At 36.9% G+C, this 12,213-nt stretch overlaps 1 protein-coding gene across 1 annotated transcript in view; it reads left to right on the top strand.

Moving 5' to 3' along the window:
• LOC107723838 (WD repeat-containing protein 18-like) overlaps window positions 1-12,213 on the top strand; it is a 91,167-nt gene that overhangs the window by 68,945 nt on the left and 10,009 nt on the right. Inside the window, exon 9 of the mRNA XM_016532552.1 lies at window positions 7,568-7,734. Within this exon, the coding sequence (XP_016388038.1) occupies window positions 7,568-7,734 (167 nt within the window). The remainder of the gene's footprint in view (window positions 1-7,567; window positions 7,735-12,213) is intronic.

Genomic DNA, 12,213 nt, shown 5'->3' with positions numbered 1-12,213 from the left:
CACACACATTTCATGAGGAAAGTTAACGTGCACGTTATAATCAGCCCAGAAGTTTCGTCTGAATTGCATGTGTCTACTTTCACATGCAAATGACTTCATGCACTTATGAATATGATAACTTTCCGGCATAAATTCTAGTTGGGTGAAACGTAAAAATGATTCAAACTAATTTAGTACTATAACGATTAATATACATAACTAATATGTACAGGCAAGCAGGTGAGCCCAGAACAAATGCAACACGTACAGTTTCGTGTTAAGCGTTTTTCCATATAGAATAAACTGTCTACAGCTCTTTTATATCATTGTCTTTGTCCATTGACTATTTACTATTTACGTGTTTTATTTATAATGATTTTCTATAGGAGGAAAATGTTTAACGTGCAATTTAACGCATTGCGTTCTGGGCTTGTCTGCTTGCCTGTACAGATCAGTTGATCCTTTTAAAATCACTTAATGCATTTCATAATGCATGTTCATATTTGTTGGTCTGTATATACTTTGAGTCAACAACAAGACATATAGGCTACTGTATTGTCTTTATCATAGTCCGTTATTATACAACATTAAGCGTTTTGCTGTATGGGAGGACAAGTGAAAGTTTGCGCATTGTGTTCATAGCCATCTGTTTGCCTTGTAGTACATTAAATAATAACTATATATTGAATTTGATCTTTTAATTGAACTTAATGTATATTAATACATTACGCCATGTTAAGTGTTTATGTTTTCCTACAGGAGGAAAACGCTTAACGAGAGACTTTGTGCATTGCGTTCATATTCTGCTGTTCTGTGGCGACGGATTTGCGGGTCTTGTCTTTTTCTTGCAGGACCCTGTATGTTATAGTACTAAATTAGTTTTAATCGTTTAATCACCACCACAGCGTCTTGTCTCCATTGGCAACACGCACCATTTGTGTCGATTGCAAGTGACATCGCAGGTATCGGAGAGTGCAAGTGGCGATTGCAAGTGACATTGTAATTTAGTTTCTCTTTCTTGTCTTCACCACCTGGCAAATACAAAGGACCGAAAACCAATCACAAAGAGTAGGCTACTTTCTTAACATGAGATACAGTGGGATGGGGAAAAACCGCAGACATGTTTTTTAAAAGTTTAACTTGCATTAATTTGACATGGATTTCTAAACATGCCGCTCTCTGCGAGATGCAAGTGCAACGCTGATAGATGTCCCTCTAGAAAATGTGATAAATATGCATTCTGTGTGAACGGCTTGGTTTCAGTTTTGACGTAAACAACATAATCTCCACACTGATGCTCCAGTTTCAGGACCGCATTTCTAGTACCCTAGTTTTTTAAAAATTGTACAGGTGCATCTCAATAAATTAGAATGTCGTGGAAAAGTTCATTTATTTCAGTAATTCAACTCAAATTGTGAAACTTGTGTATTAAATAAATTCAATGCACACAGATTGAAGTAGTTTAAGTCTTTGGTTCTTTTAATTGTGGTGATTTTGGCTCACATTTAACAAAAGCCCACCAATTCACTATCTCAACAAATTAGAATATGGTGACATGCCAATTAGCTAATCAACTCAAAACACCTGCAGAGGTTTCCTGAGCCTTCAAAATGGTCTCTCAGTTTGGTTCACTAGGCTACACAATCATGGGGAAGACTGCTGATCTGACAGTTGTCCAGAAGACAATCATTGACACCCTTCACAAGGAGGGTAAGCCACAAACATTCATTGCCAAAGAAGCTGGCTGTTCACAGAGTGCTGTATCCAAGCATGTTAACAGAAAGTTGAGTGGAAGGAAAAAGTGTGGAAGAAAAAGATGCACAACCAACCGAGAGAACTGCAGCCTTATGAGGATTGTCAAGCAAAATCGATTCAAGAATTTGAGTGAACTTCACAAGGAATGGACTGAGGCTGGGGTCAAGGCATCAAGAGCCACCACACACAGATGTGTCAAGGAATTTGGCTACAGTTGTCGTATTCCTCTTGTTAAGCTACTCCTGAACCACAGACAACGTCAGAGGCGTCTTACCTGGGCTAAGGAGAAGAAGAGCTGGACTGTTGCCCAGTGGTCCGAAGTCCTCTTTTCAGATGAGAGCAAGTTTTGTATTTCATTTGGAAACCAAGGTCCTAGAGTCTGGAGGAAGGGTGGAGAAGCTCATAGCCCAAGTTGCTTGAAGTCCAGTGTTAAGTTTCCACAGTCTGTGATGATTTGGGGTGCAATGTCATCTGCTGGTGTTGGTCCATTGTGTTTTTTGAAAACCAACGTCACTGCACCCGTTTACCAAGAAATTTTGGAGCACTTCATGCTTCCTTCTGCTGACCAGCTTTTTGAAGATGCTGATTTCATTTTCCAGCAGGATTTGGCACCTGCCAAAAGTTGGTTAAATGACCATGGTGTTGGTGTGCTTGACTGGCCAGCAAACTCACCAGACCTGAACTCCATAGAGAATCTATGGGGTATTGTCAAGAGGAAAATGAGAAACAAGAGACACAACTGATCACCTCCATGCCACGCCGCATTGATGCAGTAATTCATGCAAAAGGAGCCCCTACCAAGTATTGAGTACATGTACAGTAAATGAACATACTTTCCAGAAGGCTAAAAATGTTTTTTTTATTGGTCTTATTAAGTATTCTAATTTGTTGAGATAGTGAATTGGTGGGTTTTTGTTAAATGTGAGCCAAAATCATCACAATTAAAAGAACCAAAGACTTAAACTACTTCAGTCTGTCTGCATTGAATTTATTTAATAGACGAGTTTCACAATTTGAGTTGAATTACTGAAATAAATGAACTTTTCCACGACATTCTAATTTGAGATGCACCTGTATTATCTTTATTTTCTTCTTTGTATGTACGTAGTACAAATTAGTGTGTTTATTAGTATATTAAAACATTTTAAATAGGCTAATTCGAATACAAATACTAGTTTAAAACATCCAGCAGCACAGTGAACTGTTTTGCACAGTTAAATAGGCTAAATGGAGATTGCTGACATCGCCTCACACACTCAAGTTCACACCAGCTCTTACATTAAAAATAAGATGGAAAGATAAAAAAAAATTTAGAGTTTCCATTGATCTAGTCTTTGCATCTGTTTGTTTGATGTTCGAATCAGGTCTCCTCTGTTGGAATAGATCTGGCTAGATGGCGCTGTCACAAAAAATAGGGTCCTAGTAGAAGCTGAAACTGCAGCCTATGGTATTGCAGGAACACAGGATTGGGGTTGTTTTTGTTCAGATCAATGTGAAAATCGACCCATGTTTTTACCCTGCAAACATGCAGAGCTGTAAATATGAACTGGTGGATCGATAAGAAGATAATGTTATTTAATTAATATAATAATTTATTGATAATAATAATTTTAAATTAATATAATAATTAATACTTTTGACTTTGTTTTTCTGAAAACTTGTATCTGAACTCTAAATCACGCTTTTTACAGTAATTTTACAGTTTAATATGTTACTATAGACATTGCCCTACCCTGCTCATATGGTATTAATTTTATTAGTGCAGGTCCTAAAAAAGGTCTTAGAAAGTCTTAAATTTGAGCTTAAAAATCCCGCAGAAACCCTCACGTTCACGCCTCAATTCTTGACAGAGGGTGATTCTATATTATATTAATGTTCCAATAAATTAATCTGAAGAGTTGAGCGCTCTCTCCCGTCCAAAGACTATAGAATACCCTAATATCTTACAGGGACTTTGTCCCGTCTCACTACCTCCACACAAAGTGGAGCAGAAATTTTTATTTAAATTTAAATTATTTAAAAAAATAAAAATAGCCATTTGACAAAACAAAAATGGCACCCTCTCCCTACAGCTTCCGATTTAACAAAGCAAATGAACAACAATTACAATACCTTGAAGAACTAAGTTAGAGTAGTCACACTACCTGCACAGTAGCAGCACAACACTGCTGGACAACAGGAATACACTATAACAATCAAAAGCGTTTTCGTGAAGAAATGTCCCAAGTTTGCATCACACTCAGCAAACTTCACAAACACTAACAAGTCTGGAGCAGGGGAGAAATGAACCTTCCTCCAAATCGTTTCTTCTGCTCTTTTGTAGGTTTTGCGTCTCTGCAGCACATTCTCTGACGAGCACCACCTGTGGGCAATTTGCTACTGCCAAGCAAGCAGATAAAGAGAAAGAGAGCGAGCACATACAGCACATACACAGGATAACAACCACACCCAAAGGGGCGGGAAAACACTTAAAAATAAATATTAATATAATACATATATCCTAGGGATGTAACAATATTATGATGTATAAAGTCATAGATATAGATTATATGTATATATTAATCCATATTAAATATGAAAAAGTTATTTAATCAAGAGCAGATTTGAGCAGAGTGATTTTTTTTTCTTTTGTTCTTTAACAGACAGCAGGTATACTAAAAGCTGCTGTCACTTTCATACCAAATGTTAATGTTAACAATGTTAATTAATTAGGCCTATTGGTTATTGTTAATTAATGTTAACAACAAAAGGCAAAATCACTCACTGCTCTTGACTGAATAACTTAACTTTAATTTTAAGAATTAATCTGTTGTTTAATTTACAGTGAATTTACTGTTTTTCATTTACAGTTTATTCCATTTCTGTACCTGAATGTTTACCACCAAAGCTGTTTCTAAAACTAAATTCAGGTCCTGAACCGCCTGATGTTGATTTCCATATCGGTTTTCGTGCGTACAGCAGCCCAGCTATTGTGCTTTTAATTAGACCACATGGGCACACACTCATGCATTTTATTTTTTTAATTGTTATTATTTTATTATCTTATTTTAATGTAATGATCTCCTGCAACTTGTGCCAGGGGATCTGAAAACCCCTTAACAAATAATTGCAGCCTGGTGAGATGCTTCCTGTGTGGCCAGTTTTAACTTTTGATGTCATCAGCGGCTGGAATGACTCAGTCCGTGTGAGTGATGGAGCTAATTTTTAAATTTTTCTATCAAACGCCAACACAGTTTATCAGTCTAATCTAATCTGCCAACAGACTCTTCTGTGTGATAGATCTCCTGACTCTGTCTCTTTCTGTGAAATTATGCAATGATTAATCTTTAGAGGATATCAGGGTGACAGGACAAAATTGTGCTGTTGAAAACAGTTATTCCAAAGCGTCTTTGAAGTGTGGATTCTTACCTTAATTATGTTTGCTGGGGTTTCATCTGTTTTTGATGGAAAATCACTGGCATTTTCTGGGTTATGGAAACTTTAAATTCTTGTTGGCGCAAGAATAAACTTACGATGGTGTGATTCAGTTTTTGCTTCACTGTTTCAAAAAATGTAATAATTTGAAACCAATATACGCAGCTTTTAAAGGGGTCATATGATGCTGCTAAAAAGAACATTATTTGGTGTATTTGGTGTAATGAAATGTGTTTATGCGGTTTAAAGTAGTAGGTATGTGGGGGCGTGTTCGAACGAGCCGTTTTAGGTAGGTGTGGCTGACTCTGAACTTTTATAAAGAATATCTCTTTGGATTTGAGACTTTAGTCTTTGCAACTTTACAGATCTTCTTTATGCACCAAGAGCTTGTAACACTCCAAAGAGAAAGGAAAAATTGAAATCGCATCATATGACCCCTTTAAATACTGCAATTTTGAATACATCCTATTTTCTTTAAATTACGTCCAAAAGTGACCATTTTGAAAATCTGTGTCAAAATCTATTGCAGACCTGCAAATCATGGAAATATTTTTTAGGATTTGGCTGTAAAGTACATAAGAAATATTTCATATATTTTTTATTTTGGTTTGTTTATTGCGTTTTTATTTTATTTTATGTGTTACCTTGTGGGTTGGATATAATATTGATATATAGCAGGGTCCACAATTCTTCGGAAAATGCTTCAATTTTGGATTTTTCATATTTTATTTGTATGTTTTTCAGTTCAACTTTTTACTGTATTTAATGCTGATAATATAAAATATTATGTAAATATACAGTATATAGTCTGCTGTATTTAGTTGAAAAGAACTACAGTTAAAAACAGTACTATTGTGAAATATTATCTCAATTTAAAATAACTGTTTTCTGTTTTAATATATTTTAAAATGTAATTTATTCCTGTGATCAAAGCTGCATTTTCATGATCATCACTCCAGTGTAGTGTCACATGATCCATCAGAAATCATTCTAATATGCTGATTTGTTGCTCAGGAAACATTTCTGATTATTATCAATGTTGAAAACAGTTGTGCTGCTTAGTAATTTAGTGGAATTCAGCATTCTTTTTGAATAGAAAGTTCAAAAGAGTAGCATCAATTTGAAATAAAAATATTTTGTAACATTATAAATGTCTTTTGCTGTCATTTTGATTATTTAACGTGTTCTTGCTGAATAAATGTTATGTGTGGTACAGATGATTTGTGTTCAGCTAACTCTTTTATAGAGGACAGTAGACAGCAGACGCCAGAAGCTCAGTTGGACCTAGTTGTTGTTAATTAATCTCAGGTGAACTACAGAAACACTCTTATATTCCTGAGAGTGTGCAGACACTGCGTCAGCTCAATAAAAGCAAACAAACTTTCTTCTGCCAGTGTGTTTCGGTCAGTGTGAAAGATGGGCTTCAGACACAGATGCTTGCAGTGATTTGGTGCTGGTATGTTCTACACTGACAGTAATGGGCAAATAAAAATGTCCAACATTGTAAGCGGGAGGTGAAGAGCTCTTTAGTGCCTCTGAGTGCTGGAGTTGTAAAAGATTATCTGCTGGTTTTATCTCCAATCCAATTCCACTCATTAGGGGAGAAAATTGAAGTGAAAAGAAGTTCAGATTTTCAGGTTTTAGATGGGTAGTTGAGTAGTGTGCGTATGCATTATTTGAATTTGGGGTTGGTAAGATTTTTTTTTAATGTTTTTGGAAGCCTCTTATGCTCACCAAGGCGCAATTTATTTGATAAAATTTTTTTTTATATTATATATACAATTGAATTTAAAATAAATGACTGTCATACATTTTACCATGATTTACAGAAGACATTCACTAAAATGTCATTCAGTGTAACAATAGTTTAAATACCAAAAAGTCTTGTCAGGCAGATTTTAAATCTTTGCCACTATCTTTCAAAGATGTAGATGAGTTTTACTCATTTGTCAGCAGGAAGTTTTAAATTATTTTAAATATAATACAATTTTTTGAATGATTTCTTATTCTTTTATATATTTTAATAAGTAAAGGTCAGAATGGGTATGTTGTTTAATTTCTACATAAATATATACGTTATGCTGAATGACGATGTAACATTATTCCACCCATATTTTCATATTTTATTTTCACAAAATTTATTTGAAACATTGAAGCTGGCACTTGCATTTAATATATTTCTGTGTATATAAAATCACTTTTGTAATCTTTTTGCAGACACCAAAATGGGACATCTTGTCTTTGACCCACATATATACTGTATATAGTTATAGTTTTGCTATTTTGTAAAAAATGCGGAAACGCTTCATGTTAAAATGGACTATTTTCACTCCAGGATTTCAGTATTCACAAACCTTTATTAAACTGCTACAGTTTTCATAGAAAACTGATATTTTAATCCATCTTGTCTCTCTGACAGGTCCTGTTACCAATGCCGCTATCATCCCAGCACCTGCCAACATGTTCCTTGCTGACAGTCATCCAGCCATCCCACTGCCACGGTTCAGTCGCCACCTGAACCCATCCGAGCAGGGTGACGGCACGAGCTCTGGAGGCATGTGTCTGAGACTGGGAGCCAACACACAGGTAACATCTGAAACATTGCTTACGTTTTAAAGGGCACATATCATGGAAAATAGGATAAGGTCCACTGAGACTATTTCTGAGATGTCAGAATTGCTCATTTAGAGCAGCGACTTGGCCTACCCTGAGAAATGCAAAAGGTCACATGCAAAAGTTTCGTCAAGACCAGAGGTCATTTACATATAGATGTCTTAAAAGATGTGGAAGCAAAAAACATTCTTATTTAAAGGGATAGTTCACCCAAAAAGGAAAATTACCCAATGATTTACTCACCCTCAAGCCATCCTAGGTATATATGACTAAGGTTTGTATTAAAAAATCTCCTGGCTCTTCCAAGCTTTATAATGCCAGTGAATAGTGGTCGAGATATTGAAGGCCGAAAAAGTGCATCCATCCATCCATCATAAAAAGTGAATCAATGCGTTTAAGAAAAATATCCATATTTAAAATTTTATAAACCATAATCTCTAGCTTTCTCTAATGCTAAGTTCACACTACACAACTTTAAACATCAGCAGATCGCTGTGCTATTCAGACTACATGACTTGATTGTGTCTTTAAAGGGGTCATATGATGCGATTTCAATTTTTCCTTTCTCTTTGGAGTGTTACAAGCTCTTGGTGCATAAAGAAGATCTGTAAAGTTGCAAAGACTAAAGTCTCAAATCCAAAGAGATATTCTTTATAAAAGTTAAGAGTCAGCCACACCTACCTAAAACGGCTCGTTCGAACACGCCCCCACATATCTAGGTCACTATGTGGGAAGATTTGCATAACACCGCCCAAATTTTCACGCCAAGACAGAAGGCATAACTTTTATTCTCGCTGTATTGTTGTTGCCGCCGCCATGTTGTGAAGACATTTCAAGGATTTGCCACTGATGATTCAAACGCGGGTTTTGGGCAGTGTGGATTAACGTTAGCACTTGTTGTTTGTCATTTCTCTTATCACAAATGCAGACAGGGTTTTATGTTTACGTGGCGCAATGCAACGCAACGCTTAAAACGACAGTATAAGTCATTATAATCAGTAATTATGTCCCCACTGGATGCAACAAATGCCTCGTTTGTAATGGGTTTTAATGTTTTTGTGCTCCGGCTGGGACACGCCATCACAGTATGTGAGGGGCGTAACATTTCCGTCTCACGCTTGAGGCTAAAATGCCGGCAGTTCTGACTCACGTAAGTACGTTTTCATTTAAAGGATTTGCCACTGATGATTCAAACGCGAGTTTTGGGCAGTGTGGATTAACGTTAGCACTTGTTGTTTGTCATTTCTCAGATCACAAATGCAGACATGGTTTTGTTTACGCGGCGCGATGCAACGCAATGCGTAAAAAGACAGTATAAGTCATTATAATCAGTAATTATGTATGCTGGATGCAACAAATGCCTCGTTTGTAATGGGTTTTCATGTTTTTGTCTCGTCGCTCCTGGACACAGCCTCATAGTATGGTGAGGGGCGTAACATTTCCGACTCGCGGTTGAGGTATTCGGCCAATCACAACGCATTGGATAGCTGGCCAATCAGAGCACACCTCGCTTTTTCAGACTGATGAGCTTTGTAAAAATCGACGCGTTTCAGAAGGCGGGGCATAGAGGAGAAACAATAATGTACAGTATGTGGAAAATAATGTGTCTTTTTAACTTTAAACCGCATAAACACATTTCATTACACCAAATACACCAAATAATGTTCTTTTTAGCAGCATCATATGACCCCTTTAAGTCGTTGTGGTGTTCACACTACGTGACTCAATGTAAATGATCCGCAACCGGGGGTTACACACAACTACACAAACAACTCTGTCACCCAACGACTCTACAAACCACGTTTTGTCACAAAAACACACGCGAGAATTGGAACGGGAATGACATGAAACAACACATGAAACAGGAGTTGTTTATTTGAAAATGGATGTCGGGAAGAAATTAGCGCTGCAAGCTGTTTGCTCGATGAAAAATGTTGCTCCATTTATTGTGTCCAAACTTTTCTTTAAGCCATGTTGCTGCTGTTGTTTTTCTTTGCCGGTGACCTCCCCTCACTCAGGTTTGGCGACGAGACCTGATATATCCAAACTCTAAGGCAGTCCACAGGTGTATGAAATCGGCTCCTAATGAAACGCAAGAAACACATGGCAAAAAACACTTCCGCCCCCTAGAGGACAGGCAAATCATTACAAACAGAAAAATAAAATAAATACTACATGAATATGTAACATCTTGGCTTATATCGAAATCCTCCAACATTTTTCTTTACAAATCCTTGTTTTATACTTCTAATACTTGACTGCTGTTTTGTTTTGCTTTATCCTCTGCGCTTCCACATTCGTCACTTCTCACCGGAGCTTATGCTACACCTACGCCATAAACTGAAACGGCACTTTCTCGTGAACACGCGTACGACAGTTAGCTGAAGCTAGAGATTACGGTTTATAAAGTTTTAAATATGGATACAATGTATTTTTCTTACACAAATACATTGCTTCACTCCAGAAAGCATTTATTAAAGGGATCCCTGGGTATTAAGACTTCTATGGCTTAATATAACGTAAATGATGTCTCTTCCTGAAATATGTAGTAGAAGACCCATTAAAGATTTATGTTATTTTAAAAATCACATCGTTTTATACATATTTTGGACTATGGGGGGCGCCATTATTCTGATGACGTAAAATGGTTGCACTCGGTGAGCTACTGCCGCTACCTGTTGCTAATTTTACCACAACCCAACTCGGAATAGACAACTCGGAAAATAAAATACTGTTATGATGACCACAGCTACTGAAAGAGCTTACAGGTGGAGATGGATAAGCATAGGCTTAAACCAAATGCTGTACCATCGATTTTTCCCCACATGGAGTCTAAACGCCCGGATCTCGAGGAAAATCTGCGCTGAGAAACTCCTCTAGCGGCCGCGCGTCATGATTAGCGTCGGCATGTTTACAGGATGACATAGCGTTTCTCAGCCGTTTGTAAGCTCTTTCAGTAGCTGTGGTCTACTAAAAGACTCAAAGGCATCAGGACTAAAGTGGAGTAAAAAAAGAAGCGGGTCTTTAGGAAGTTTTATTCGTCCACAGGCATCTTCCCATTCTTTTCTCCTCTTCTTGTGAAGTCTTGCATTGCTTCTCTTGTTGCCCTTCGACTGAAAATTACAACCAAAAGTCACACAATGTGATATCGTATCAGTATTTTATTTTCTGAGTTGTGTATTCTGAGTTGTGTTGCGGTAAAAAGCCAAAGACTAGAAATAAGCGCCAGTAGCTCACCGAGTGCAACCATTTGACGTCATCGACGCAGAATGTACTGTGCACATAAAATAATGGCGCCCCCCATAGTCCAAAAACCATGTCGATTTTTTTAAATAACATACATCTTTCATGGGGTTTCTACTATATATTTAAATAAGAGACATAATTTACGTTAAATTAAGCTATACATGTCTTAATACCCGGGAATCCCTTTAAGACATCTTGAAATCATAATTAAGACTTTCTTGTACAATTTAAGACTTTTTAAGGCCTTAAATTTGATCAAACTAAATTTAAGACTTTTTTAGACTTTTTAAGACCCCGAGGAAACCCTGTGAATGATCATTTAATGACTCGCACTTTGGTGTACACTACCTCCTCATAAAAGGCAGTGTGTGTTTAATTATATGTCAATTAGCACTGCATCATTCATAAATTTTATTTATTGTGTTTATTGTCTTAACATTTTAATTCATTCTGCTTTTTATACAGTTTAGCTGCAGATATAGCCTGGCACGTCTTAAGTTCTTTGAGCGCGAGATCAATTCTCTTTAGTGCGAAAACTTCTTTATCTCATTTTCATCAAATAAAATGCTATAGTATTTAACTTTTCCTCTCCATCGCGAATGATGATTCTGAAAGAAAACGCCCCCGGTGTCTGTTTGCTATAGCAACGAACACTACTTTCATGCATCTGATTATCAGATAAACCTCGCACTCTTATTTCAAGGTTGTTGTTAATGCTGTGGTTATTTTAACAGTTTCCTTCGTACACTCGACATTGTTAAAACACATTTATCATTCAATGGAACTGAGCGTATTCTTTAGACATTTCAATTTTTGCTCTGTCCATGCAATAAATGCGCAGCCTTCGACTGCTCAGGTAATGTCGTCGTCGGTATGACCGAGAGCCATTGAAAAAGTACTGAAAAGTAAAACTACTTCACTTTAGCATTACTAGCCACGAGCACTAAGGAGAGATCGATCACTCATCAGCTGCTCAAAAAATGTGTCAGTGAGACGAACGGAGCGCGAGCGCAATCCTGTGACAGTCACAGGCGGTAAATAGTGGAGTGCTTTAAGGAGAGATGCGAGGGCACGAACACTGTTCAAGGTCTCAATTAATTCCTGCTTGTAGTAATTTAATTTGTATGTATTTTGAAAGCATTGAATCGCTATAGAAATCGCGATTCATTCGATTCTTAGCATTTTAAATCGATTACTGTCCGAAAT

The sequence above is a fragment of the Sinocyclocheilus rhinocerous genome, unplaced genomic scaffold (genome assembly GCF_001515625.1).
Source record: "Sinocyclocheilus rhinocerous isolate Xijiao unplaced genomic scaffold, SAMN03320098_v1.1 scaffold1296, whole genome shotgun sequence".
Lineage (NCBI taxonomy): Eukaryota > Metazoa > Chordata > Actinopteri > Cypriniformes > Cyprinidae > Sinocyclocheilus > Sinocyclocheilus rhinocerous.
This window is presented reverse-complemented; position numbering and strand designations above follow the sequence as displayed.